Source organism: Macaca thibetana, chromosome 6, assembly GCF_024542745.1.
Source record: "Macaca thibetana thibetana isolate TM-01 chromosome 6, ASM2454274v1, whole genome shotgun sequence".
In the NCBI taxonomy this organism is placed as follows: domain Eukaryota; kingdom Metazoa; phylum Chordata; class Mammalia; order Primates; family Cercopithecidae; genus Macaca; species Macaca thibetana.
In genome coordinates, this window is record NC_065583.1 from 138,077,816 (window position 1) to 138,100,411 (window position 22,596).

Genomic DNA, 22,596 nt, shown 5'->3' on the forward strand with positions numbered 1-22,596 from the left:
AAGAACCCACTGTGATTACTTCAGAAATTTATCTCCTGATAAGTAAAGGTTGGTAAATTTTTTGCACACTGTGAAAAGTAAAATTTAAATTTTCTTACATTAATTAGTTTAGAATCTAAAAGAGCGCCCTCATAATTCTAGACATATTTAATATTTAGAACCATTAGTAAAAATTAATTGGCCGGGCACAGTGGCTCACACCTGTAATTCCAGCACTTTGGGAGGCCAAGGCGGATGGATCACCTCAGGTCGGAGTTCGAGATCAGCCTGGCCAACATGGTGAAACCCCATCTCTCTACTAAAAATACAAAAATGTCCCAGGCATGGTGGCACACAACTGTAATCCCAGCTACTTGGGAAGCTGAGGCAGGAGAATCACTTGAACCCGGGAGGCGGAGGTTGCAGTGAGCTAAGATCACGTCACTGCACTCCAGCCTGGGTGACAGAGTGAGACTCCATCTCAAAAAAAAAAAAAAATTGTAATTCATTAGTAGTAATTACTTGAACTGAGTAATTCAAAGATAAATATTATAAATATTACTTATCTTTATTAGGTGCCATTTCAAAATTAAAAAGTCAACACCAAGAGGACCCAAATAACACTTCACTTCTAACAAACAAACCAGCACTTCTTAGATCCCTTTTCACTGTTGGAGCACTATGTCGGCATTTTGATTTTGATCTGGAAGATTTTAAAGGCAACAGCAAGGTAAAGATAGTAATACTTAAAATGCTATAAAACACAGAACTATATGGCACTGTAATCTGAGAATAACAGTAATGACCCAGGATGAAGGCAATATTAGTCTGGTTTAATGAAAATTCTGAAAACAGTGCTACTCAAAGCATGGTCCTCGGACTGACTGCTAATCCATGAACTTTTTGTTACTGGTGTGTAACCAGATAATGAAATTTCTCTGACAAGTTATATCAGCTTTGTAACAGTAGGCACACTGTTGACATCAACAGCTGATTTTTTTAAAAAATTTTTTTCAATGAAGGGAACACACTGATTCACATTCCGAAACAAGCTGCTTTGTCACACACTGATACTTTGAATGCCACTGTTCTAAAATAAATGGAATTGGTTACTTTTTTTTTTTAATAAAGTTCACATACAGAAATTCTCATTGTCTTTAGGTATTTTTTTCCTTTATAGTTGAAAATTAATCTAAGTTACTCTTCATGAATACTTTAATGTGTTTTCCTTCCCTTAGGTTAACATAAAAGATAAAGTACTTGAACTATTGATGTATTTTACAAAACATTCAGATGAAGAAGTACAAACAAAAGCTATCATTGGTCTAGGTAAGTCTAAATTTCTTTATAAATTGTAGCTATTTGAGAGGGATAGAGCACATTTTTAAATATTGTGAATCTAAATTGTTGGTTTATTTTAATATGTTTCAATTAGCAGTAGGATTTGGTGTATAGAATGTAGATCTGGGGATTAAAACAACTGGGTTCCATTCTTGTTATGGCCATTGACTTCCTGGGTAAACTTGAGCGAGCCACTTGTCTTTTTATCAGTTTCTTCATTAGTAAAATAGAGATAACAATACTTTCTTCTACCCCTCCTCCATAGGGTATCTGAAGAACATTCATTAAAGCCATTTGATAAAGAAAAATAATGTAGAAGAATTCTGTGCTCTTTGCATTTTTGTAATTATTCTTTTTCATTGCAAGGCTTTGTCACTACAGGAAGCTGCCACATCTAGTTAAAACAATGATCAGTCTACACTGACTTATTTATATAAAAGCAAAAAGTTAGCAACCCAGGAGGAACAATTTGGATATATACATGTTTTATATTATTTTTCCAGGAAGCACTGATGTAATAAAAACATGTTTTGCAATTGTTAGGCAGGTCTGTATGGCTTATATCTAGGAAGGAATTAGAATATGAGGAAATAGGAAACGAATGGCATTAAAGTACCTGAATTGAATGCACTTCAAAAAAATACAAGAACAGTCTGTCCAGGTTTTTGGTTTTTGTTGTTGTTTTTTTTTGTACGGATACGGTTGGCCTTCCATATCCATGGGTTTCACATCTGTGGATTTAACCAAGAATCAAAAATACTGAGAAAAAACAATTACACCTATACTAAATATGTACAGATTTTTTTGTCATTATTCTCTAAACAGTACAACAGCAATTTACATAGCATTTACATTGTGTTAGATATAAATAATCTAGAGATGATTTAAAGTATACGGGAGGATGTGAATAGGTTATATGCAAATGCTACCCCATTTTATGTCAGAGACTTGAGAAACCACGGATTTTGGTATCCCTGGGAGGTTCTGGAGCCAATCCCCCATGGATACCAAGCAACGACTATACACGTAAAGCTACCCAATGAGATTAATAACTTATTTGGAAATTTTATTTTAGTATTATGATTAAGGTTCATACTTTAATATGTATGAGTAGTTATTTATATTAGTCTTTTGAACAAAGATGAGTAAGAAAAGATTCTAAGTTACTTATTAAATTATGTTTATGATATCTGTAAATAAATTGAAACCTTATCATTGTATTCCTCCTCTATCCCTTTTTGAAAATTACTTGTAGCACATAGAGTAAAAATTCAGACATCATTTACTAAGGAGTTAAATTGGTGCAATATTAACTTCAAGCCAGTGTGTACCTTTAAATATTCAGTCTGGACATAATTTATATGGAGTGGCAAAACTAATAGTGTTACAAGTATTTCAGAGTACAAAAAGATGAAGTTTTAACTTAAGCAGCACTATTCAGAAAATATTGCCTCTAGACCAGTTAATAAAAAACATCTTGCCTGGGCCATAGTTATCCTGAGTGACCTTGGGCTAGTTATCTGATCACTCTATGCTTTGAGTTTAGTTTGTTGTTTGTTATCAATAATACTTGCTGTCATGAGAGATCTTCATTTTTTTCCTCAAATAAACATTATAAACATGGATGATATATTGCTACTTATTAACCCGTGGTTATAGGATTCAGCATTGTAGCTTTATTATAATGCTATATGAGAAAGAAGTGGAAGATATTTTTTGCTCTGGTTTATTATATTGTTTCATCAAATGAATATATTTTAATTTTTTTAAAAAAATAATGTCAATGTAGTACCTTCTACTGGGGATCTGAAAAATGTTTGCAGACATTACTTCTTAAATCCTGAAAACATCCCTGTGAGGTAGGTGGGTGGTAAATATTATTGTCCCCATTTTACAGATGGAGAATTGAGGCACAGAGAGATTATGTGACTCACCCAAGGTCACACTACAAGTCAGTGGTGGAGCCAGGAATAGAACCCAAGACTCCTGACTCCTAATCCACTCCCCTAGCCACTAGGCCCTGCTCCCTCCTCAAGGTTTCCTCTTGTGTGAAATTCTCCTTTGAAATGCAATTTCTTGTTTTTAATTCATGGGGAAAGAAGTACCTGCTCTAATGCTTCTCTAGGTAAGGCCACCAGCATATTCTTCCAGTCATTTTAAGTTTTAACTTTTTGAAATAAGGAGCCATTTATATAATTTATTAACATATTTATTAAATTTTAATTTTAATATGAATATATGATGAGATTTTCCCCTCTCCCATAGGATTTGCCTTTATTCAGCATCCAAGTCTAATGTTCGAGCAAGAAGTGAAGAATCTATATAATAATATTTTATCTGATAAGAACTCCTCAGTCAATTTAAAAATACAAGTGTTAAAAAACCTTCAGACCTACCTACAAGAAGAAGATACACGTATGCAGCAGGCAGATAGAGACTGTAAGTGAAAATATATTTTTAAATTTCATAGCTATGGTTATATTATAATGGCTTTATCTCCTTTGATCTAAATATCTAAATTTCCTGATACGTTAGACAAAGAAATTCAGTTAAATAGCAGTCCTTATGCTGAGGTCTATAACTGGGCTTTAGCATATTCTTAAATTCTCTAAAATAGTTTTTAAATTGTATATGTGTGTAAACATTAACATTTTGAGGGAGGAGAGAGATTATACTTCTCATTGGGTTCTCAAAGGGGCCTCTGACACAGACGCAGACACACACACACACACACACACATTAAGAACCATTGAGCCAGAACACTAGCTATAACGTTTTGTGATTTTGCTTATGGCCTAATTTTGAAATATTTAGTAAAGTTAGTATAGGTGCTCTTAATATGTGTTTATCCTTTGCTTTCTTTTGTAGGGAAGAAAGTTGCAAAACAGGAAGACTTGAAAGAAATGGGTGATGTTTCCTCAGGGATGAGTAGTTCCATCATGCAGCTTTATCTCAAACAGGTGCTTGAGGCATTTTTTCACACCCAGTCAAGTGTACGCCACTTTGCCCTAAATGTCATTGCATTGACTCTAAATCAAGGTCTTATTCATCCAGTTCAGGTAAGCATGTTTTATGGCAGCAGCAACTTAATAAAAGGGCCAGATTAGTTGTCATTTGATACATTGTGATTATAGAGAATAAGTAGTTCTTTGTTCCTCTTACTCTTCTTTGTACTAAACTCTTAAGAATCTAGAAGTTTTAGATAATCTCTTGGGTTATGACTACTGCAAAATACCCATATATTCATAATATTGTCTCTGTTATAAACCAACTTGTAATTTCTATTGGCAGAACATATACTCAAATTATTTTTCTAAGTAGGGATATTTGTTTTAATTCATACTTACTTTTGTCCCTAAGATCCAACAATCTATGTGAAGAGAGTTCACTGGGTTTAAAAGTATAATCTGTTCAACAGGGTCTTAGTCCACAGAAAAGTAAATTATGTAATCCCAATTCCTTCATCTTTAAGTTGGGGATGGCACCAACTACCTGACACCTCATAGCATTGATATGAGGACAAAACGATGTGATAAAAGACATTAGTATTACTGAAGATTGGCAGCCAATGCTGATGTAGTAGTATATACCATCTGATGGTCAAGAGAGCGCCATAGGCTACAAAAGTGTATGTATTAAATAAGCAGAGTCTATACCCTTCAAGATTTTTATTTTGGGTATTTTTCATGGAACTTTTTGAAAATATGATATATTTAAACATACTGTGGTCTTCCCTATGTCCTGAAACAAAACATGTTAACAAATACTTATCCTGTTCTTCATGACTCCAGGTTATTATCATAAAGAATCATACATTATAATGTAACAGTAGTACATTGAGACTGTGACCTTTTTGAACTACCGAGGGCTCATTGTTGGGTGCTTATTTTATATGCTTTTTAAACTTTTTTTAAAATTTCACACAAAGGAGTCAGGTGCAGTGTCTCCCACGTGTAATCCCAGCACTTTGGGAGGCGGAGGTGGGTGGATCACTTGGGTCAGGAGTTCAAAACCAGCATAGCCAACATGGCAAAACCCCGTCTCTACTAAAAACACAAAAATTAGCCAGGTGTGGTTGCGCATGCCTGTAGTCCCAGCTACATGGGAGGCTGAGGCAGGAAAATTTCTTGAACCCAGGAAGCGGAGGTTGCAGTGAGCGAAGACCGTGCCATTGCACTCCAGCCTGGCCAACAGAGGGAGACTCTATCTCAAAAAAAAAAAACAAAATTCACACAAAGAAATTACAAAAGTATTGTATGAATTCCTTTATACTCTTCACCTATATTCACCATTTGTTGACATTTTGCCACAATTGCTTTCTCTCTCTCCCTTTTATACATCTGCTTTTTTCTGAATCATTTGGTAGAAAGTTTCAGGTAATTATAATTCTTTACCACTAAACACTTCAGCATATATTTTCTAAGAACAAGGGCATTCTCTTACAAAACCATATTATAATCATTAAATTTAGGAAGTTTAACATTGATACAATATTATCTAATATATAGTCCATTTGCAGATTCTGCTAGTTAACCAAGGGCGTTCTCTCTGGCCTTTTTTTTTTTTTTTTTTTTTTTTTTTGGCTGGAGTGCAATGACGCAGTCTTGGCTCACTGCAGCCTCTGCCTCCTGGACTCAAGCAGTCTTCCCACCTCAGCCTCCCAAGTAGCTGAGACTACAGGTGCACACCACCACCTGGCTAATTTTTGCGTTTTTGTAGAGATGGGGTTTTACCATATTGGCCAGGCTGGTCTCAAACTTCTGAGCTCAAGTCATCTGCCTGCCTCAGCGTCGCAAAGTGCTGGGATTACAGGCATGAGCCACCGCACCTACCTTACAGCCTTTTTTCTTTCCTGATTTGAGATTTAACATGATCATTTCTTTCATTTAGTGCCATGTCTGTATTTTAAAGTTATAAGTTTGTTGTTTTTCTGGCCTTCACATTGCTTTTTGATTCAGACTCGCTTAACATAGTAGTACTGTTTTTTGACTCTAGAAGTACAGTGAATATGACTGTTACCAACTATCTGATCCTCAAAGCCACATCTGAAATCACTTTGAAAAACAATTATATTTTCCTAGCTTTGAGTATGGAAAGCAAATTACTGTTTGCCCTATATTATCTTTACAAGGCAAATCTAATCAAGCTTTAAAAACTACTGGATTATACATTTGTAGTCTATAGCATAATCTTAAATAGATATTCTTAGTGTGGGAATGCTTTATGTTTAAAGAACCTTAAATTTACAATGAAATTGTTTAAATTTTACCACATTAGTATTTTTGCTGGTGCTCCAGTGCTTTCTGGATTTAAGCTGAATCTCAAAGATTTGTCACTTTAAAAAGAACACTAAATCATAGCCTTTATAGGAAAGCCTATAAGGTTAAATTCATATATCTCAGATATACAGAAAGTTTTGACGTATGTCTAAATAGAGAGTTTTTACTACCGTGATATCTCATAATTTTTTTTTATTTCCAGTGTGTGCCATATTTAATTGCTATGGGCACAGACCCAGAACCTGCTATGCGGAACAAGGCTGATCAGCAACTTGTGGAAATAGACAAAAAATATGCTGGATTCATTCATGTATGTATTTTAACATTTTATAACCTAAATTTAAGCATTTTTCTTGAGTAAAGCATGTCTTTGATAAATACCCTGCCCACATTCATAATTGGGATAAAATGTCTTACTTAGTACCTATCTTCTAAACATGCAACTAAGTTAGTCTCCCAAGGTGTTTTTTCTAGTTTAAAGTTAAGATTGGGCTAGAGGTGACAGTACCAAGCACACCAGACTAAAAATCCGGAAACCTAGATTTTATATCCTACTGTGTGAACTTGGCTGCAATGACTCTCCTGGGCCTCATTTTTTTTTTTCTTCTTTGAAATGAGGGAATTGTAAGAGATAATCTCTGATGTTCCTTCTAGCACTTCATTATGTGATTCGTATTATTTTAATTAAGAAAACCAAATAATGAAGCTAGCCTTAGGATGTAATGCTCCAAGTATATTTTTAAGTTGTGTCTTTTAATTTCCTTGACAAAAATGAGACTTGTATTGATTTCAGATGAAAGCAGTGGCTGGTATGAAGATGTCTTACCAGGTACAACAGGCAATCAACACATGCCTAAAAGATCCTGTAAGGGGTTTCAGACAAGACGAGTCCTCTAGCGCTTTGTGTTCACACCTTTACTCCATGATCCGTGGAAACCGCCAACACAGACGAGCCTTTCTTATTTCTTTACTCAACCTCTTTGATGACACAGCAGTAAGCACAAAAACTTATTATTTTAAGAAAATAAATGCTCTAGAAATTTTATGGATAAAGTAGTCACCATTTTTAAAATATTACCATTTTATTAGTATATGATAGTAACTTCATCAAATGTTTTCTTAATCTTCTAAGTTATTTACAAAGTACACAGTCAGAATTGAAGGGGAAATTTTGTATAAAAATAAGTATAATGAGGAATAATGTATAACTTTGCCTCCATACTGAATATCCCATAAACTTTGATAACAGATTCTGTAAGCATATCTTTAAATAAGCACCATCACTAAACTAATCACATTGGGAATCGATTACCTCAAATATTGTTAGAGAATAACTGTTATAGGTTTTTGGTTGTTGAGATCCCTAGTTGTTCAACTTGACTTTCCTTAATGAAGGGAAGTCAGTTTTGTGTATAGTAGTCCACTTTTGTGTATAGTAGTCCTCCCTTATCCTTAAAGATACATTTCATGACCCCCAGTGGATGCATGAAACCATGGATAGTACTAAATCTTATATATGCAGTCATGCATCACTTAATGACAAGGATACATTTGGAGAAATGCATAGTTAGGCAATTTCTTTGTGGGGTGAATATCTTACTTACACAAACCTAGATGTTGTAGCCTACCTAAGCTATGTTGTTCCTAGGCTACAAACCTGTACAGCATGTTACTGTACTGAATACTGTAGATAACTAACACAATCATAAGTATTCGTGTGTATAAACATATCTAAACATAGAAAAGGTACAGTAAAAATATGATAGGGTAATCTTATGGGACCGTCATTATATATATGGTTTGTCATTGACTGAAACATGGTTATGTGGCACATGACACTACTAGTTTTTCCAGTACCTACAAACCTATGTTAAAGTTTTAATTTCTAAATTAGTCACAGTAAGAGATTAACAATGATAATAGAGCAATTATAACAGTGTACTGTAATAAAAGTTATGTAAATGGGATCTTGCTTTTCTCTCTCTCAAAATACCTTGTTGTAGTTTACTCACCTATTTTTGGACTATGGTTGACCAAGGGTAACTGAAACTGTGGAAAGCAAAACAACAATAAGGGGGGATTACCATAATTACAATTTTGACACTTCTGGCTGTTGCACTAGTTGAGTTTACCTTTTAATTTTATTTATTTTACACCAATATTTATTCAGCATCTGCTATGTACCAGCCATTGTTGCTAAGAAGTTTAACGAGCATAAAATAGTAAAGACAGATATGGTTTCTGGCCACACAGAGCGCACATGCTATGTGTATAGCAACTTTTTAAAAGAACAAAAGAGGCAGGGTAACTAACCTAACTTAAAACAGGTGGAAATGTAAATGGGATCTTGCTTTTCTCTCTCTCAAAAACTTGTTGTAGTTTAACAATAATGGTTGACCAAGGGTAACTGATGGAAAGCAAAACCATATAATTACAATTTTGACACTTCTGGCTGTTGCACTAGTTGCATTGGCCAGGACCATAGGCCAAGAAAACTGAATATTCTTTTAAGTTTACCTTTTAATTTATTTATTTTACACAATATTTATTCAGCATCTGCTATGTACCAGCCATTGTGCTAAGAAGTTTAACGAGCATAAAATAGTAAAGACAGATATGGTTTCTGGCCACACAGAGCGCACATGAGTCTATGTGTATAGCAACTTTTAAAAGAACAAAAGAGGCCAGGCATGGTGACTCACGCCTGTAATCCCAGCACTTTGGGAGGCCAAGGCAGGTGGATCACAAGGTCAGGAGTTCGAGACCAGCCTGACCAACATGGTGAAACCCCGTCTCTACTAAAAATATGAAAATCAGCCGGGCGTGGTGGCACACGCCTGTAATCCCAGCTACTCAGGAGGCTGAGGCAGAAGAATTGCTTGAACCCGAGAGGCAGAGGTTGCAGTGAGCCAAGATCACGCCTCTGCATTCCAGCCTGGCCGACAGAGCGAGACTCCGTCTCAAAAAAAAAAACAAAAAACAAAAAAAAAGCAAAAGAAAAGAACAAAAGAAATACTTTAATTACTTGTTAGCCTGACAGCAGATTTTTGCAATAAAGCAAAATTATAATTACCATAGTGTAGATATCTTACTAGACCTCTTCTTTTTAAGTACTGTGTGAAATTTATCATCAATATTATCATCATATCATCAGTATTAAGTTTGCATTGTGTATAGGACACTATACTAGGAGTGCCAGATGATATAAAGTAGTGCTTTTGCCCTGAAAGGATTTTCCCTCCAGTTGTGGGGATAGGACACAAAATTAATAGTGATTATGGTTAGTGTATCCTGAGTGCCCTGATGGTTTGTATTGATAATATTGTTCCAGTCCTTGTTTCTCTCCAAAAGAACTTCATTCCTATGTGGTTTCACTGCCTGCTTTATGTCATTGACTAGATGTACTGTCATCTCAGCATTTGAAATGCTAAACTGGAAACCCAGCTCTCACAATGCAATGCTTTCTTCTAAGTACCTCCAACAAAGAATGTCAGAGAAAGAACAAATGCCTGAAGGCCCAGAGGGATAGAATGAGAGGGATCTGCTATATAAACCAGGGAAGGAAGATGTTCCAGTAGGGGCCAAAAATGTAAAAGATAAGAATGTGTGGTTAATAATGAATAGTTTGTTATTTGACTGGGGTAGAAAGGTCATAATGAGGAATAGTATATAGAGGATCCTGTAGATGGTAAAAAAAAAAAAAAAAAAAAACATTGGAAGTGTGCGAATAAAATAATGAGGACAGTTGCCAAAGAGCAGTTTAGGAAGATGAAATTTTTTAGCATTGTGGTCACACTGGAGGTAATAAGAAATTAACCTATTGTGACAACAGTAGGGGAGAAAAAGAATGGATAGTAGAGATCGGGTGCGGTGGCTCACACCTGTAATCCCAACATTTTGGGAGGCCAAGGCGGGCGGATCACCTGAGGTCAGGAGTTCGAAAACAGCCTGGCCAACACGGCAAAACGCCGTCACTACTAAAAGTACAAAAAAAATTAGCCAGGTGTGATGGCGCGCACCTGTAGTCCCAGCTACTTGGAAGCCAGGGCATGAGAATCACTTGAACCTGGGGGGCAGAGAGTGGCAGTGAGCTGAGATCACACCACTGCACTCCAGCCTGGGCAACAGAACAAGACTCCATCTCAATAAAAAAAAAAAAAAAAAAAAAGAATGGATAGTAGAAAAGAAATTTGAGGAAAGAATTAAATGAGACTGTGTGAAAAGAATAGTAAGTGGACAACTGGAGTATTTTTATCTTGAGCACCTGAAAGAATAGGATTGTTGCCAAAGTCAGATGCAAAGGAGTTGGCTTGAGTAGTGCATAAAAGGGGAGTAGTCAAAGAGCTAGGAAGAGAAAACTTAGGAAGTAGACTTCGTGAAGGAAAGTGTGGATGATAGTCAGATGCTACTGTGAAGGCAAGGAGAGTAGAAGTGAAAAATAGAGTAGAATGGTGAACTTCATGGACAAAAACAGTCAAGCAGTGAGGGACAAAAGCAGATTGTAATTGAAGAGGGAGGGCCAGGTGAGATGACTCATGCTTGTAATCCCAGCACCCAAGCCAGATGATTGCTTGAGCCCAGGAGTTCCATACCAGAGACCCTGTCTCTACAAAAATTAAAAAATAAAACTCAGCCAGGCCTTGTGGCATGCACCTATACTCCTAGCTACCTAGTTACTTGTGAGACCTAGGCAAAGCGATTGCTTGAGCCCAGGAGTTCAAGATGGCAGTGACCGATATCATGTCTCCTTTGAAAAAAAATAGTGGGGAAGACATGGGAGGAGCAGTCTAAACTATTCTTTGAAGAACTTTGAAAGGAAAGAGAAATACAGGGCTTTTATGGATGTTGAAGAAAATATTTATATAAATATAAATATATAAAAATATATATATGAGTTTTGAAAATATATATATAAATTATAATGCTAAACTAATAGATGAGGTAGGGTTTTATGTCTACATTTTTTCGTCTGTAACATGGGTGTTGATACATACCGTAAAGTAAAAATAGAGTGAGAGTGATACTCTTACGAATATTAATAGCAAGGTTATTCCATCTGTGCTATGGGATCTTGTTGCTGCTGCTGTTGGGTTTTATGTTGTTTCCATGGCAGGGGAGGGTAGATGGTAGGAGGGAGTGCTTTTTAGTTGTGAGCTTTTTTTTTCCTTGAGCTATAAATATTTAAAAGAAATTTGAATATTAATATGCCCTTCTGTTTATGATCATGAAATGCTTGAATTCTCTATTACTTCTTTTTAAAGCAAGCAAATAACAATAATCCTCTTAAATTTTGCCTACCTCAGAGTACTTATAGTGTGAAACTGATAGCATTGTCAAAACAACTCTGATATTCTGAATTACATATACACAGGAAACTGACAAATGTTTATGAGTACGTGGATTTAGGTTTTTTCTTTTAACCTATGTATTAGTACTATAATTAGTAGTTATTTTGAGGGCAGAATAGTAACTGTGTGTAACTGATCTCCATATAGGTTAAACTCTTAGTAGCACAATGATTTAACTTTCATGTATACTTTCTGATATGGTATGGATTTATCATAAAGATTCCATATACTCTAAGAAAACCTCAAGGAATTTCACATGGATGCAATAAAAAATTTCACCTCTTGAGATAGCATAGTGTAAGTCATTATAAAATAAAAAATGGGCCTAAGATTATTTTATAAAATTCTATTTATGTTCCCCCTTCTCCCTTTTTCTTACACCTCTCTCCCTCTCCCTTTTTCCTCCTCTATATTTCTCTCCCTCCTGCTGTCTCTCTGTCTCTCTGTGTCTCTGCCCACTCTCCCCATGTGTGTGTCTGCTTATCTCTCTCTCTAACATTAAGTGAGGTGAAAGTGCCCTGTATTTTTTCTAAAAAAGCTTTTTTGGATGGGTTTCTAGATTATCCGCTAAACATATGTGCTTTTTCTTAAAATTTACAGAAAACAGACGTGACTATGCTCTTGTATATAGCAGACAATCTAGCCTGTTTTCCATACCAGACACAGGAAGAGCCGTTGTTTATAATGCATCATATAGACATTACACTCTCAGTTTCTGGTAGTAACCTACTGCAGTCATTCAAGGAGGTAAGTTACACACATTACTATTCTTAATCCATCTGTCAAAGTGCAGACATGCTGTTTTCACTGTTTTGTTTCTCATTCTTTTTATTCTCTTCATGAGTATATAAAATCTAAGTGAACTTAATGAAATCTGGGCAGTACTTGACTTGGGAGACGATGTACGTTGCCACTTTACTTCTATTTAGAAACATCTAAAATACATATATGGATTGTTCTGTTGATAAGCCATCACATTTATTTCTCTCACTTTAAGCACTGACCTTAAGTGTTTTATGTCCATTCATACATTCATTTAAGCCCCATTTTAAAACATTATTCTGTAAATCTTGTAATGCTGTAATCACATTACACATGAAAATATATAGCTTATTTACACTTATACCAAAAATTTATGACACCATTGACTTTATCGCTCAACTACAGCACCGTAATAGAGTTGGCATATGTGTGCCCAAAATCTTTACTAAATTTCTTGTTGAACCTTCCGTCATTTCTGTCATGACTTTTAGGAGGAATGTAATTTATTTAATTATAAAAGTACCTGGTGTAGCACTAGGCACATAGTAAGCACTCAGTAAATTCTTTGCAAATTAAATATTCTCATGTATCTAATGATCCAAGTAGATCTCATTTGGTAAAATTGTATTGCTCAAAACTCAGCCTTGTCAGACTAGTAAATCAGACAGATTATTTTAGATGCCTCCTAAGGGCTGGAATTACAAAGGTGTCTAAACCCTTACTACTTGAAGTGTAGACCACACACCAGCAGCAGTGGTTTCACCTGAGAGCTTATTAAAGCTCTAGAGCCGGGCGCGGTGGCTCACGCCTGTAATCCCAGCGCTTTGGGAGGCCGAGGCGGGCGGATCACAAGGTCAGGAGATCGAGACCACGGTGAAACCCCGTCTCTACTAAAAATACAAAAAAATTAGCCGGGCGCGGTTGTGGGCGCCTGTAGTCCTAGCTACTCGGGAGGCTGAGGCAGGAGAATGGCGTGAACCCGGGAGGCGGAGCTTGCAGTGAGCCGAGATCGCGCCACTGCACTCCAGCCTGGGCGACAGAGCGAGACTCCGCCTCAAAAAAAAAAAAAAGCTCTAGAACCTCAGGCCCCACCCAGATTTGCTGAAACAGAATCTGCATCTTCAACAAAATCCACAGATGTTAATGTGCACATTTAAGTTTGAGAAGTTAATAATTTCCCAGGAGCTTTAGCCCTCATGTTCTCTTATTTTACCTACTTACTGGTTGGTATGGCTGTCTTTGTAAATGTTTCTTCCAGTTTTGAATAAATGTTGTTATAATGTGCCCCCTACACACACACCACACAACCTGCTTAAATCCAGTTGACTTTGTTTCTAAGAACTAACATTTTCATAAAGTACAAAGAAACAGGATTTAAGTCTTCAGAGAAAATTGCGTATTATCTTGCTGAAATGTTCTTGAAAAGGAGAGTTTGATAGAAGCTCGGGATGTCCAAGATTACTTTATTCTCCTCAGTTAAATTATAATTACTGCTTTTCCTCTATAATGGCTTACCTATGCACCTAATTGATACTTTTATAACTATCTTTTATTACTATCCTTAGAAGAAAATTGTTTCCCTTTGAATGATATTTCACAAGGATTTTTTTGAAGGAGTGGTTGTGGGGGAGGGGGTGGATATTGTATATAATTTTATTTAGTTTTAGAAACTATCCCCTAACATTACATACCAGTTGTTGATATCAAGTCAAGAGGTTTATAAAATACTCATTTAAGGAAGCTTTTTCAAGCTGTTGAATGGAGAATACTTATATCTACTAGTGGCATTTTGTTTTTATTGTTTATCAAACAATTTTTTCTTTCAGTCTATGGTAAAGGACAAAAGGAAAGAGAGAAAATCATCACCTAGTAAGGAAAATGAGTCAAGCGACAGTGAAGAAGAAGTTTCCAGGCCTCGGAAGTCACGGAAACGTGTAGATTCAGATTCAGATTCAGATTCAGAAGACGATATAAATTCAGTGATGAAATGTTTGCCAGAAAATTCAGCTCCTTTAATTGAATTTGCCAATGTGTCCCAGGGTATTTTATTGCTTCTAATGTTAAAACAACATTTGAAGAATCTTTGTGGATTTTCTGATAGGTAAGATTACATAAGCAGTGAGAAAAAAACTTCACTCTGTTCAAATAATAAATATTTGGGCTGGGCGCAGTGGCTCATGCCTATAATCCCAGCATTTTGGGAGGCCGAGGTGGGCAGATCCCCTGAGGTCAGGAGTTCGAGACCAGCCTGGCCAACATGGTGAAACCCCCATCTCTATTAAAAATGGAAAAATTAAGTGAGCATGGTGGTGCACACCTGTGATCCCAGCTACTCGGGAGGCTGAGGCAGGAGAATCGCTTAAACCTGGGAGGCGGAGATTGCGGTAAGCTGAGATTATGCCACTGCAGTCCAGCCTGGGCAACAGAGCGAGACTCCGTCTAAAAAAATAATAATGATAAATATGAAACCCAGTTTTGTTTGCATGTTTAATGTTAGAAATGTTCCTTTTTATAAAGGAGTTTATTCTCTTCTATTGCTGTATAGTATTCTGTTGTGTAATATGCAACAGAATAAAATAAAATTTATTATTTTATTAAAGGGTAAAAAACATATTCCTGTACTTGGTGATAATGCATTACAAATTGAAGGGCTTATTTTGTTGATTTCCTTAAAAAGAATCAGGCTAACCTTAAAATAGATTACAAGTTTAAGTTTTTAAAGAACTCTGAAGTAACAGATGTAAACCAACTAAACTGAGCTCCAATAGAACTCAAATAGTCTTTAAAGTACTCTATAAAGTAAGAGAGAGAAAAGGTACAGTTATTATAAATATCCTGTGGTTTTACCCACCATTAGTCATTAAAGATATCTCTTCCTGCCTATACCCATGGAATTTTGGTCATTTTTTACATTCATTGAAATCCAAGATTAGGAATCACAAAGTCAAATGTTAATAGGCCACCTGGTCAGTGGCCAACTGGAAAGAGTGTTTCATGATGAAAGAGATGTCATTTAAGTGGACCTGTCTCAAGTTTCCATAAGCTTGTTACCAAAGGAGAGGGTGGGCATAATGTGGCCAGAGCTCCCACTTTTTCAGGAGACACCAGAAATCCAGATTTTTTAGAGGAATATCTCTGTATTTGTTTGAAACAGGGTCTTGCTCTGATGCCCAGGCTGGAATGCAGTTATGCAATCATGAACTCCTGGCTCGAGTAGTCCTCCTACTTCAGCCACCTGAGTAGCTGGGAGTACAGATGCATGCCACCACACCCAGCTAATTTTTTTTACTTTTTACTTGTAGAGATGATGTCTAGTTGTGTTGCCCATGGTACTCTTGAACTCCTGGTCTCAAAGTGATCCTCCCACACTGGCCTCCCAAAACTCTGAGATTATAGGCATGAGCCACTGCTCCTGGCCTTATAAGGAATATTTTGATGTTAAATGTTGGCAACATGCAAAATAGTTTAAAACTTTGTAAAGCTAATTAGGCAATGCTAAGGAGTTGGAAAGATTTTTAAGCAGAGTTGTTAATAACCTGAAACAAGTTTATAAACAATCATTCTGGCCACTGTATAGAGAATGGATAGGTTGGGGGTGGGGCAGCAACTAGTAGAAAGAGGTAAACCAGTTAGGTGATATTAAGTAATTGTATTGAAGCTGTCCTAGGATCACAATAGTATTAAAAATAGACATGAGAAACTAATTTCATTAATATGATGCTTCCTACCTATAATTGGATTTCTCCAAATATGTTGCATCCATAGTTTTAAAGTTTTTGGTTTTGTTTTCCCAAAACAGTAAAATTCAGAAGTACTCTCCATCTGAATCTGCAAAAGTGTATGATAAAGCGATAAACCGAAAAACAGGAGTTCATTTTCATCCAAAACAAACACTGGACTTCCTGCGGAGTGACATGGCTAATTCCAAAATCACAGAAGAGGTGAAGAGGAGTATAGTAAAGCAGTATCTAGATGTGAGTAGTAAACCAAAAGTTTTTACTTCTCATAAGGGCTTTTTTGACAAGTAAATGTGGGGGGCTGGTGGGGAGATAACTATCTCCTTTACATTGAATGTAAGCTTCATGAACTGTCAAGATAATTTTTCTCTATGTGGTTTTAATGAGTTACTTTAAGCTTGTCTTTCCCATTGCACCTATGGCATCCTAATTATTTTTTCTTAGGAAACAACAGCCCACGAATAGTTTTATTTTAGTGAAAATGAAAGATAATAGGAAAACCCGTGTGTGTGTTTTGTAGTTGTCCCCTGGTTTCCACAGGAAATTGGTTCCAGTCCCCCCATGGATACCCAAATCCTCCAATATTCAAGGGCCTGATAAAAAGTGGCATAGTAGGCTGCGTGAGGTGGCTCACACCTGTCATTCCAACACTTTGGGAGGCCATGGCAGGTCAGAGTTTGAGACCAGCCTGGGCAACATGGCATATCCCCATATCTACAAAAAATACAAAAAATTAGCTGGGGGCAGTGGTGTGCACCTGTAGTCCCAGCTACTCAGGAGGCTGAGGCAGGAGAAGTGCTTGAGCCTGAGAGGCAGTGGTTACAGTGACCTGAGATTGCACCATTACACCCAATCCTGGGTGACGGGAGTGAAACCCTGTCTCAAAAAAATTATTTAAAAAATATAGTATTTGCATATATGTACATCCTCCCATATACTTTAAATCATTTCTAGATTACTTATAATACCTAAAACAATGTAAATGCTATGTACATAGTTGTTATACCACATTTTTTTTAAGTTGTATTATTTTTTATTGTAATGCTGTTTTTTTTTTGTTTTGTTTTGTTTTGAGACGGAGTTTCACTCTTGTTGCCCAGGCTGGAGTGCAATGGCGTGATCTCGGCTCACCATAACCTCCGCCTCCCGGGTTCAAGCGAGTCTCCTGCCTCAGCCTCCCAAGTAGCTGGGATTACAGACATGCGCCACCACGCCTGGCTAATTTTTGTATTTTTAGTAGAGATAGGGTTTCGCCATGTTGGCCAGGCTGGTCTCAAACTCCTGACCTCAGGTGATCCGCCAGCCTCCCAAAGTAGTGGGATTAGAGGCATGAGCCACCACACCCGGCCAGTGCTGTTATTTTTGTTGTGGCATTTTCCAAATAGTTTTTGATCCGCTGTGGGTTGAATCTGCAGGTGCAGAATCCGGGGATACAGAGGGCTGTGTTTTTAAATCAGAAAAATACATGACTTATGTGTCATAAAAGGTAAAACTGCAAACAGTCATCCTCTTACCCTGTTTGGCCATTCTGTTCCTTTCTTTTCTGACAACCAATATTATTACTTTTTCATATGTTCTTATATGAGTAATGCCAATATATATTTGCATACATTCTCACTTAACAAGTATGCAAATGTATGTATATAAAATGTGCTTTTAAAATAGAGACAGAGAATAGACTAGAGGTTACCAAGGACCAGGGAAGGAAAGAACAGGGAGTTATTGTTTAATGAGGACAGAGCTGTGACGTCCAGTGATTTAAAAAAAACAGAAAGAAACAGCTCTGGAAATGGATAGTGGTGATAGTTGTACAACATGCCAATGAATTATACATTTAAAATGGTTAAACTGGTAGGCTAGGCATGCTGGCTTACACCTGTAATCTTAGCACTTTGGGAGGCCTATTGTCGGAGGTTTGCTTGAGTCCAAGAAGTCCAAGCCAGCCTGAGCAACAGAGCGAGACCCTCTCTCTACAAAAAATACAAACATTAGCCAGACATGGTGGTGCGCACCTGTAGTGCCAACTACTGGGGAGGCTGAGGTGGGAGGACCACCTCAGCCTGGGAGGTGTAGGCTATAGTAAGCCATGATCACGCCGCTGCACTTCAGCCTGAGTGACAAAGTGAGACCCTGTCTGAATTTAAAAAGAAAAAAAAAAGGTTAAGCTGGCAAATTTTGTTATTTCTATTTTACCACAATATAAAAGTTGTTTAAAATGTTTTTTAAATTAGAAGACTGTCCTAAAAAATAAAAATAAAGTTTTATATTTTAATCTACTTAGTTCAGGTGCAGTGGCTCCCAAGTACTTTGGGAGGCTGAGGTGGGCAGATCACTCGAGGCCAGAGGTTTGACACCAGTTTGGCCAACATGGCAAAACTCCATTTCTATTTTTCTTGAAAAAATTTTAAAAATCTACTTTAAAGCAAGTAGCTGAACATAGAAATAAGAATTTTTGAGCTAAGAATATAATCTACACGGTGGCTTTCATATTATTCATTGACTTTGCAAACCTTACATACATTAAAATTTAAAAATATTTTAGTTCTCATTTAAAATTTTTCAACATTCTCTGCTTTCTCTTATATCCTCTTAGCAGAGAGCAAAGAGGGGAGATAACTAGAAAATGTCTGTCAGTAATTGTCACCTGGTTGCTTGATGTCTTGGACCAAGGGTCTGAAAACTCTGGCTGTTTTTGTATCTAACCCATTGCCTATTTTTGCAAATAAAGTTTTACTGAAAACATTCATGCCCACTCATTTATTTGTCTGTAACTGCTTTCATACTACAGTGGCAGAGTTGTGTAGTTGTGACAGACTATATGGCCTTCAAAATGAAAAATATTGACCACCTGGCTGTTTACAGAAAATGTTTACCAGCCCCTAACTTAGATGATGGCTAACATCTGTTTCACACACAGCAAACTACTGCCATAGAAAACATTTAGGAATTTAACAATCTTGCTTGAAATATTTACTTAAAATTCTGAAATAATATCTATTTTTTATAGTTCAAACTTCTCATGGAACATCTGGACCCTGATGAAGAAGAAGAAGAAGGGGAGGTGTCAGCTAGCACAAATGCTCGGAACAAAGCAATTACCTCACTGCTTGGAGGAGGCAGCCCTAAAAATAATACAGCAGCAGAGACAGAAGATGATGAAAGTGATGGGGAGGATAGAGGAGGAGGCACTTCAGGGGTGAGGCGGAGGAGGAGTCAACGTATTTCGCAGCGTATTACGTAAAATGATTTTTATGTGCTTATATATGTCAGTCTATTAAATGTACAACCAAGTAATGTAATACTTAAAAGAGAAAACATTTTGTAGATAGAGATTCTCTACTTACCCATTTATACATCCTTTTGTAGAAAGTTTAACATAAAAGACAATAAAAAAAAACAGAAATGAGATTTATCCAGCATAAAGGGTTAATTTTTCTTTGAATTGTATTAATGTGTGTTATTTTTATTGTTGCTAAGTTTTATGTAGCTTTATGGTTCATATGTATATATAATTTTATATATCAATAAGAGTAAAGACACGGGTACAAATTAAGAGTTATATGGTTTTACAAGTATATGTTAACCCCTTGGCGCTGGCGGTCACGGTGCGTCTCATTGCCGGCAATGGAAGTGTGCCGGGAAATCCCAACTCCCGGCGTCAAGGGATTAAAAGCAATAAAAACAATAATTTCACTAAAATTCTTTTGTGTAACACTTGGTCTTTTTTCCCCCCTCCCAATGTTTTAGTCATTGAGAAGGTCAAAACGAAATTCAGACTCTACGGAGTTGGCAGCACAGATGAATGAAAGTGTTGACGTCATGGATGTCATCGCTATTTGCTGTCCAAAGTACAAAGATCGACCACAAATTGCAAGAGTAGTACAGAAAACCAGCAATGGCTTCAGTGTTCAGTGGATGGCAGGCTCCTACAGTGGCTCCTGGACTGAGGCTAAGCGCCGTGATGGCCGCAAACTGGTGCCTTGGGTAGACACTATTAAAGAGTCAGACATTATTTACAAAAAAATTGCTCTAACGAGTGCTAATAAGCTGACTAATAAAGTTGTTCAGACTTTACGATCCCTGTATGCCGCCAAGGATGGGACTTCCAGCTAATGAATTTGTACATGCAGCCAAATTTACAGGAATTTTTTTAAAAGGCAGAAAAACTTGAAATACCAACATTCTGGCAAAAAAAAAAAAAAATCAGTTTTATGAAGAGTAAGTGGAACCTGGGATGCAGGAACAAAAGAAGGAAATGTTGGGCAAACATTTTTGTGGGAGCTCCCTTCGCTGTTGTGCAGCAGAAACAGATTCTCAGTTCATTTTTACTCCCACTGTATTATAGTTTAACAAAAATTGTTTATATCTTGGAAAAAAACTTTCTGTTTAAAAAAAATAAACAAGTGAATGTTGGAAATTAGTCTGTTAATGTTCTTAATAAAGTGTTCTTGGAGTTTAACCTAGCAGCGGATGGCTTTCTTTAGCTTAGCCCAGTTTCCAGGGAAGCGTTGTTTTTTCCAGGCTGTAAAATGGCAGAATCTCCTGGATATATAATTTATTCTGTTGAAAAAAAAAAAAAAAGCATGCAGTATCTATGACCTATCTGCAGAAGGAGTTTTTGTAAATGTAGATTTTGATGTATTAGGTCACCCTGAAAACAATACAAGAAAAGGGATCCCCAGGTAATCTGGTGGAGCGAATACTGCAATAAATTTTTTTACTTCTCTTTGTTACTTGTCTGTTTCCATTTGAATTTCTTATTGTAAAAATCTGTTTAAATCCATTTATATTATTTTACAGTCTTTTATGTAAAATTTATTATATCACTGGTTTTCAAAGCAAAACATAAAATATTGTTTATACAGTTTGTATAGGCTGACTTCTGAATAATTGGTATCTATCTATTATTTTCATTCCCATAAGAGGGTGTAAACAATTAACTCCAGGGTTTTATTGTATCCTGCAATATTTAGTATTAACTATATATGATTTAGCACTGTGCCAAACACATTTTCAAGAGTACATTTTGATATAAAAAGAAACTATAGTTTATTCCTTGTATGCTTCAATTTCTTTCTAGTGATGTCATGATGCTGATACTTATTCTTTAAACCTCGGGTAAAAGGTAACCTGCTATTTGGAAAACCAGCATTTCTCTTAGTTAAAATGATGTGTTATTTTAGAACTAAAGTTGAGATGAGTATGCCACTTCATAATTACACTCACTACATTTTTCACAAATTATTTTTTAATGCTGAAAAGAGTAATTTTACTTGTTGAGATGTTTATTCATTTTCTATTCTAAAAGCTTTATCATAAGTCTTTTGGGAACAGTCGTCATTTACACATTGCTTATTGCAGATATCTTGACTAGATCAGGAGGGAGGTGTTTAATCATTTGATGTGTATAGTTGACACTCAGGAATAGTAATGCCTAAAATTTACAGTGGAATGAGGTCTGTTTCAAGTTTAAATCTTTTAAAAAATGTTTTACTCATTTTTAAATCACTGAAAAAATTGACCTCCAGAATGCTGTTTTATGAAATTGGCAAATAAATGAAGGTATTCAATTTTTGAGGAAGAATGACATTGCCACAAAATACCTTTTTGTGACACCTATTAAACCACTATGAAAATAACTTTTCAGGATCTATTTCCTATGTGGAATTCTTTCAAATGCTTTCTTCACAGAAATGTTCTCTCACTCTTCATTTTCTTCCCCTTACTTACATGTTTCTCTTTTCCTTATACTGTGAACTCTGGAACAAAACTAGATTGGGTTGGTTGGTTTGTTCTTCTTGGAGTTTATGTATATCAACAAAGGATTTGAGGTCACTTCTGAAAATAATATATCGAAAAGAGTAAAATACTGGTTAGAGAAAATACAAGAATAAAATCCAGCCCAGAGAGAGTACTAAGAATATAAATGTGAGTAAAAAGCCAGTTTTGAATGCTATTTACCTGACAGCGATGCGTGCTGTCATTTAATTCTCACAAAAACTCTAGTTATATATTTTATCCTCATTTTGTAGATAAGGATAGCAGGCTTAGAAGGATTTGGTAATTTAGTAATGTCATGATAGGGATTTAAATCTGGAATTGAAGTAATTGTGTCTCACTAATTGAGCATCAGACATTAAGGGAGATCTT

At 36.3% G+C, this 22,596-nt stretch overlaps 1 protein-coding gene across 7 annotated transcripts in view; it reads left to right on the forward strand.

The window, feature by feature from the left end:
* Positions 1-21,498, forward strand: part of NIPBL (NIPBL cohesin loading factor) — a 214,916-nt gene extending 193,418 nt beyond the window's left edge. For 6 of the 7 annotated variants that reach the window (XM_050794499.1, XM_050794500.1, XM_050794495.1 and 3 more), the window contains 11 exons: positions 555-709; positions 1,218-1,308; positions 3,586-3,759; positions 4,189-4,379; positions 6,802-6,909; positions 7,393-7,593; positions 12,548-12,694; positions 14,536-14,810; positions 16,509-16,683; positions 19,454-19,642; positions 20,194-21,498. In XM_050794499.1, coding sequence (XP_050650456.1) covers positions 555-709; positions 1,218-1,308; positions 3,586-3,759; positions 4,189-4,379; positions 6,802-6,909; positions 7,393-7,593; positions 12,548-12,694; positions 14,536-14,810; positions 16,509-16,683; positions 19,454-19,642; positions 20,194-20,559 — 2,072 coding nt within the window. In that variant the 3' untranslated portion in view covers positions 20,560-21,498. Of the gene's footprint in view, positions 1-554; positions 710-1,217; positions 1,309-3,585; positions 3,760-4,188; positions 4,380-6,801; positions 6,910-7,392; positions 7,594-12,547; positions 12,695-14,535; positions 14,811-16,508; positions 16,684-19,453; positions 19,684-20,193 lie in introns of all 7 variants that reach the window. The other variant, XM_050794501.1, reaches the window with a different exon arrangement.
* Positions 21,499-22,596: the final 1,098 nt, after the last annotated feature.